Source organism: Corapipo altera, unplaced genomic scaffold (genome assembly GCF_003945725.1).
Source record: "Corapipo altera isolate COAL_440 unplaced genomic scaffold, ASM394572v1 60408, whole genome shotgun sequence".
NCBI lineage: Eukaryota > Metazoa > Chordata > Aves > Passeriformes > Pipridae > Corapipo > Corapipo altera.
The window spans coordinates 441-7,564 of record NW_020886110.1 but is presented as its reverse complement, the minus strand read 5'-3'; the positions used below and the strand labels follow the sequence as shown (position 1 = coordinate 7,564).

General features: G+C 54.6%; 1 protein-coding gene across 1 annotated transcript; it reads left to right on the top strand.

The window, feature by feature from the left end:
* Nucleotides 1-885: 885 nt before the first annotated feature.
* Nucleotides 886-6,370, top strand: BICRA (BRD4 interacting chromatin remodeling complex associated protein; the record flags this gene model as incomplete). The annotated part of the gene is made up of 4 exons (XM_027632176.1): nucleotides 886-926; nucleotides 1,957-1,999; nucleotides 2,781-2,846; nucleotides 4,553-6,370. Coding segments are annotated over exons 1-4 (1,968 nt in total), but the record flags the coding sequence as incomplete, so codon positions are not given.
* Between the last annotated feature and the right edge of the window lie 754 nt (nucleotides 6,371-7,124).

The window sequence follows — 7,124 nt, the reverse complement described above, 5'->3', positions numbered from 1 at the left end:
CCAGGGGAATTTTGGGATCAGTTCCTTCCAGGGGAATTTTGGGATCAATTCTTTCCTGGGGGGATTTTGGGATCAGTTCCTTCCAGGGGGAATTTTGGGATCAGTTTGTTCCCTGAGGGATTTTGGGATCAATTCTTTCCTGGGGGAATTTTGGGATCAGTTCATTCCACGGGGGAATTTTGGGATCAGTTCCTTCCAGGGGGGAATTTTGGGATCGATCCTTTCCCTACTGGAATTTCTGGGAATCCTTTCCTTGGGGGATTCCCAAAGGAATGCATTCCCAGAGGAATTTTGGGATCAATTCCTTCCCTGAGGAATTCAGGGATCTCTTTATTCCCTGAGGAATTTTGGGATCAATCCAATCCCTCCCTGGGGAATTTCGGGATCAGTTTATTCCCAGAGGAATTTTGGGATCAATCCAATCCTTTCCTGAGGAGATTCCCAAGGGAATCCATTCCCTGAGGGATTCCAGGAGGAATCTTTTCCCGTTTGGATTCCTTGAGGAATCAGCTCCTTCCTGGATTTTGGGAATTTCGGGATCGATCCTTTCCCTGAGGGATTTTTTGAGGAATCCTTTCCCTGAGGTTTTCCCAGAGGATTCCCTGATGGATTCCTTAAGGAATTCCCTCCTCATCCCGTCCTCCCTCCCCGTTATCCCTCCTTTTCCTTGGAATTCCCTCCCAAAACCCCCCGAAAAAGCCGGAAAACCCGGCAGCTCTCGCTCCCTCTTCCCCTTTTCCGGGGGTTTTATCCCAAATTTCCCACCGCTCCCTGCCCGGAGCTGAGGGAAAGAGGGAAAAGGGCCCCGACCCATCCCGGAATTCCCAAGTTTTCCGGGTTTTTCCCTGGAAAAGTGACGGGTTTGTGTCCGTGTTGGCAGTTGTCATGGATGATGAAGACGGGCGGTGCCTCCTCGATGTCATCTGGTGAGTCCCGGGAATCCGGGGGGCACAATTCCCAAAAAAAAGGTGGGAATGGGTCGGAAAGGGCCTGGAAAGGGCGGGAAAGGGCCCAAAACCGGCTGGAAATGGCCCAAAATGGAGGGAAAAGGACCCAAAACAGGGGGAAAACAGCCCAAAACGGGGGGGAATTGTCCTGGAAAAAGTGGGAATTGTCCTGGAAAAGGTGGGAATTGTCCTGGAAAGGGCAGGAAAGGTCCCAAAACCGACGGGAAATGGCCCAAAATGGGGGGAAAAGGGCCCAAAATGGGGGGGAATTGCCTTGGAAAAGATGGGAATTGTCTTGGAAAATGTGGGAATTGTCCTGGAAAAGGTGGGAATTGTCTTGGAAAAGGTGGGAATTGTCTTGGAAAAGGTGGGAATTGTCCTGGAAAAGGTGGGAATTGTCTTGGAAAAAGTGGGAATTGTCCTAAAAAGGGTGGGAAACGTCCTGAAAAAGGTGGAAATTATCCTGGAAACATTTAGAAATGTCCCAAAACTGGTGGAAAAGATCCCAAAAAAGGCTGAGAATGACCTTGGAAGGGCAGGAAATGTCCCCAAAAGGGCTGGAAATGTCCCAAAACCCACAGAAAATGTCCCAAAAGGGTGGAAAACATCCGGAAAACACTGGGAAATGTCCCGGAAAAGGCCGGAAATGCCCCAAAAAGGGTGGGAAACGTCCCAAAAAAGACTGGAAACATCCATAAAAAGACTGGAAATGCCCCAAAAAGGGTGGGAAACATCCCAAAATTGGCTGGGAATGTCCCCAAAAGGGCTGGAAACTCCCCCAAAAAGCGGAAAACGTCCTAAAAAAGTTGGGAAATCTCCCCAAAAACCCCGGGAAGGTCCCAAAAAGGGTGAAAACCGTCCCAAAGCCCCCCGGGAGCCCCCCCAGGGTCCCTCCAGAATCTCAAATTTTGGGATCCTCCCTGGAAAAACCCCTCCCAGAGTTCCCCCCCCCCGCCCCCAAATCCCGGAATTCCGCTCCCTAATCCTCTCTTCCCGTTTTTTTTCCCAGTGATCCTCAGGCCCTGAACGATTTTTTACATGGATCCGAGAAGGTGAGACCCCAAAACCCCCCAAAATTCCCTTTTTTCCCCAAAAACCTCCCTTTGTTTTCCATCCCACCCCCCCCTCCTTCGTCCATCCCGACTTTTTCCATCCCATTGGGGTTTTTTAGGAATTTTTCCCGCCGGCCCGGAGGGATTTGGGGACCATTTGGAAGCGGAGGGGCCGCCCCTCACCCACCACCACATCCCACTTTTCCTTTGCAATCCCATTTGTTTTTCCCATTTTTTTCCCTCATTTTTTTCCCCATGTTTTCCCCATTTTTTCTCATTTTTCCCTTTTTTTTCCCCATTATTTTTCCCATTTTTTTCTCATTTTCTTCCCATTTTTCCCCTTTTTTTCTTAATTTTTTCCCATTTTTTCCCCGTTTTTTTCCCCATTTTTTTCTCATCTTTTCTCATCTTCTTCCTATTTTTTCCCCATTTTTCCCAATTTTTTTTCTCATTTTTTTTCTCATTTTTCCCCATTTTTTCTCATTTTATTTTCAAATTTTTCCCCATTTTTCCCCATTTTTTCCCATTTTTTTCCTCATTTTTTTCTCATTTTTTCTTATTTTCTTCCCATTTTTTCCCATTTTTTTTCCATTTTCTCCCCATTTTTTCCCATTTTTTTTCTCCGTTTTTCCCCCATTTTTTCCCATTTTTTTTCCGTTTTTTTCCTCATTTTTTTCTCATTTTTCCCCATTTTTTTTCTCATTTTCTCCCCATTTTTTTCCCATGTTTTTTTCCCACTTTTCTCCCTAAAATCCCAGTAAATCCCTGTTTCTAATTCCAGATTGACAGTGATGATCTCCTGGACAACTCAGGAGATGCTGCCAGTGCCTTTTTTGAAGGTGCTGGGGTAGGTATTCCCAGTATTCCCAGTATTCCCAGTATTCCCAGTACTCCCAGTATTCGCGCTCCCCTTTCCCGCTTTTCCCGGTTTTTTTGGCCTTTCCCGAGTGGAATTCCCTCCCTTTCCCGGGGCTGGACGAAGAGGCGAAACCCTGGGAATTTTTCCCTGGGATTTCCCGGGATAAAATCCCGAAATCCCTCGATTTAAGGGCAAAACTGAGGATATTTCTCAACTTTGGGAGTCGCTTTTCCCGACGGATTCGGCTCCGGGAGAAAACCCGGGATGGGAAAGGGAGAAAGGAGGAACCAGGAGCCCGCGGGGAATCCCAGAAACTCGGGAAAACCCCCGGAAAACTCCGTTCCTCGGGAGAAAAATCCCGTTTTTCCCAATTCCTCCGGAGCCCCCCCAGAGCAGGGGGGGAAAATCTGGGATAAACCCGGAATTGGAGCCGGAAAATGCCCTTTTTTCCCTCCTTTTCCCCCCAAAGCATGGAATCCTCTGCATGGAGAACGAGCATGACCCCCCGGCCCTTGAGTCCCTTGAGTCCCTTTGATTTTTCCCTCGGTTTTCCTTGGTTTTCCCTGGAATTTTCTTTCGTTTTGGGGACCTTTTTTCCCTCTTAAAAAAATCCCGAATTTTCATTTTGATCCCGTTTTTTTTTCCCCTTTTTTATTTTTCCTCTTTTCCCTTTCAGCCAAAGCCCAATCTGGTTATCCCAGAAATCCTTTTCCCGGGATTTCCCCTCCTTCCCCTTTTCCCTCCGGCTCCGACTCAGCCGCCGGTTGGGATTTTTTCCCCTTTTTTCCCTTTTCCCACGGGATTTTCCCCTTTCTTTCCCCAAAACCCTCTTTGTCCCTCCGAGCTGGAGATTCCCGAACGGGAAAACCGCCGGACGCGCCCGGAATTCCGACGGTTCGGCGCCGGAAAACCCCGAAACTCCCGAGTTTGGAGGAGTTTGGTTGAGTTTGATTGAGTTTGAGGTTGAGTTTGGTTGAGTTGGTTGAGTTTGGTTGAGTTTGGTTGGGTGAGATTTGGGGAGTTTTCCTCGACTTTGGGTTGGTTGAGTTGGTTGAGTTTGGTTGAGTTTGGTTGAGTTGGTTGAGTTTGGTTGGGTGAGTTTTGGGGAGTTTTCCTTGAGTTTGGGTTTGTCGAGTTTGGGGGGGTTTGGTTGAAGTTTGGCTGAGTTTGGCTGGGTGAGATTTGGGGACTTTTCCATGAGTTTGGATTGGTTGAGTTCGGTTGAGTTCAGTTGAGTTTTGTGGAGTTTGGCTGAGTTTGGTTGGGTGACTTTTGGTGAGTTTTCATTACGTTTCTGTTGAATTTAGTTGAGTTTTGGTTGAGTTTCCGTTGAGTTTGGTTGTTTTTGGTTGAGTTTGGCTGAGTTTGGTTGGGTGACTTCTGGTGAGTTTTCATTGAGTTTCCGTTGAGTTTTGGTTGAGTTTTGTTGAGTTTCATTGAGTTTTCATTGAGTTTTTGTTGAGTTTTCGTTGAGTTTTGGTTGAGTTTTGGTTGAGTTTTGTTGAGTTTCGTTGAGTTTTCGTTGAGTTTGGTGGAGTTTGGCAAAGTTTGGTTGAGTTTCCTTGAGTTTTTGTTGCCTTTTGTTGACCTTCACTGAGCCCTTTCCGTTGAGTTCCGTTGAGTTCCGTTGAGCTCCGTTGAGTTCCGTTGGTCCTCCCCCTCTCTGAGCCCTTGTCCCGTCTCCGTTGCCGCAGCTCCACGGGCAGGAGCCCGCCGGGAACCCGCTGAGCGCGGAGCCGAGCCAACCGCCGGCCAGCGTGGACCTGGACTTCCTGGAGGATGACATCCTGGGCTCGCCCTCGGGCGCCGGCGCCGGCGCCGAGCAGCCGTGCGACATCCTCCAGCAGAGCCTGCAGGAGGCCAACATCACCGAGCAGACCCTGGAGGCCGAGGCCGAGCTGGACCTGGGCTCCTTCCAGCTGCCGGCGCTGCAGCCCGTGGTGCAGGCGGCCGACGGCACCCCCCAGATCTTCTCCGGCGGCGCCGACCTGCTGGGCATCCAGCCGCCCGCCGTGCTGGCCCACCAGGCCCTGGTGCAGCAGCCGGTGGGCGCCGACGTGGTCAACAAGGCCATCAGCGTCCAGCCCTTCCTGCAGCAGGTGGGGCTGGGCAACGTCACCATCCAGCCCCTGCCCAACCTGCCCGGGCTGCCCAACGGGAGCCCCGGCGGCGCGCTGGGCATCGGGCCCATCCAGGTGGTGGGCCAGCAGGTGATGGCCATCAACCAGCCCGCGGCGCAGCAGCTGCTGGCCAAGCCGGCGCCGGTGGCGGCCGTGGGCGGTTACATCGCGCAGCCCGAGGCGGCGGCGGCGCTGGCGGCTCCGTCCTCGCAGGGCGGGGCCGGGCTGGTCATCCAGAAGAGCCTCCCGGCCGTGGCCACCACCACGCTCAACGGCAACTCGGTGTTCGGCGGCGTCGCGTCGCCGGCGTCGCAGCCGCTCACCGTCACCTCGGGCCTGGGCGGCTCCCTGGTGCCGGCGCCCAACGTCATCATCCACCGCACGCCCACGCCCATCCAGCCCAAGCCCGCCGGGGTCCTGCAGCAGAAGCTCTACCAGATCACGCCCAAGCCCTTCGCGCCCAACAACGCGCTGGCGCTGCCCGGCGAGGCCCAGGCCAAGCCCCAGCAGAACCTGACCTTCATGGCCGGCAAGGCCGCGCCCAACGTGGTGCTCTCGGGCTTCCCCCCCAACGTCTTCAAGCCGCCGCCGCCCCAACCGCCGGCGGCGCTGGGCAAGTCCATGAGCGTGCACGTGCTCAACCAGGGCGGCAGCATCGTCATCCCGGCGCAGCACTTCCAGGGGCAGAACCAGTTCCTGCTGCCGGGCCAGCTGGCCGGCGCCTCGGCCGTGCAGCTGCCGCAGCCGCTCTCGGCGCTGCCGGCCAACGTGGGCGGCCAGATCCTGGCGGCCTCGCACGGCGCCGGCATCATCGCCGGCCAGGGCGCCGGCGCCCAGCTCATCGCCAACCAGGCGCTGCCGGCGCAGATCTTGACCAACCAGAACTTGGCCGGGCAGCTCAACCTGGGCCAGGTGCTGACGTCGCCCAACGCCCACGGCACCGCCCACATCCTGTCGGCGCCCATCCAGCTCCAGCCGGGCCAGGTCGGCCAACCGGCGCTCTTCCAGATGCCGGTGTCGCTGGCGGGGACGCTGCCCAGCCAGAGCCAGGCGGCGGCGGCGGCGCCCACGGTGATCCAAGGGGTGACGTTGGCCAACCAGGTCATGCTCAACGCCGGCGACGGTTTGGGAGCCGCCGTCAGCATCCAGGCCGCCCCCGGCGCCGCCCCCGGCGCCAGTCCCAGCCCCGGCGCCGACCCAGGCTCCGTCCTCACCGTCCAGCCCACCGCGCCTGCGGCGGCGCCGCTGCAGCTCAACGTGCCGGCGGCGGCGAGCGGGACGTCCCAGCCCAGCCCGGGGCTCGCCGGGAGCCCCGAGAAGATCCTGTTGGGCCCCGCGGCCGCGCCCGGCACCGTCCTGGGCCAGGAGTCCATGCAGATGTTCCTGCAGCAGGTGAGGGGGCTCTGCCCGGCAGCTGGGGGGGATTCCGACCTCACGCCCGGTTGGGGGTCAGGGGTGAGTTGGGAGGTTGGGTTAGGTTGAGGTTGGGGTTGGTTTTGAGGTTGGGGTTGGGTTGAGGTTGAGTTTGAGTTTGGGGTTGAGGTCGAGTTGACGTTGAGTTGACTTTGAGGTTGAAATTGGAGTTGGGGTCGAGTTTGAGTTGAGGTTGAGTTTGGGGTTGACGTTGACATCGAGTTGAGGTTGGGTTGAGGTTGGGTGGGGTTGACGTTGATGTTGAGTTGGGGTTGGGTTGAGGTTGAGTTTGAAGTTGACCTTGAGGTTGGAGTTGGGTTGACGTTGAGGTTGAGTTGGGTTAAGTTTGACATGGAGTTGGGGTTGAGGTTGGGTTGGGGTTGAGGTTGGGTTGGGTTGACATTGACCTTGAGGTTGGGTTGGGGTTGAGTTGAGTTGCCATTGAGGTTGAGTCGCCGTTGTGTTGAGGTTGAGGTTGAGGTTGGGTTGAGTTGACCTTGAGGTTGAGTTGGGGTTGAGTTGAAGTTGAGTTGAGGTCGATGTTGGGTTGACGTTGACCTTGAGTTAAGATTGACATTGAGTTGGGTTGGCGTCGATGTTGGGTTGACGTTGACATTGAGTTGGGTTGACGTCAGTGTTGCTGTTGAGTTGCCGTTGAGCCGACATTGAGTTGGAGTTAAGTTGCCGTTGATGTTGAGTTGAGATTGAGGTGGAGTTGGGTTGACGTCGATGT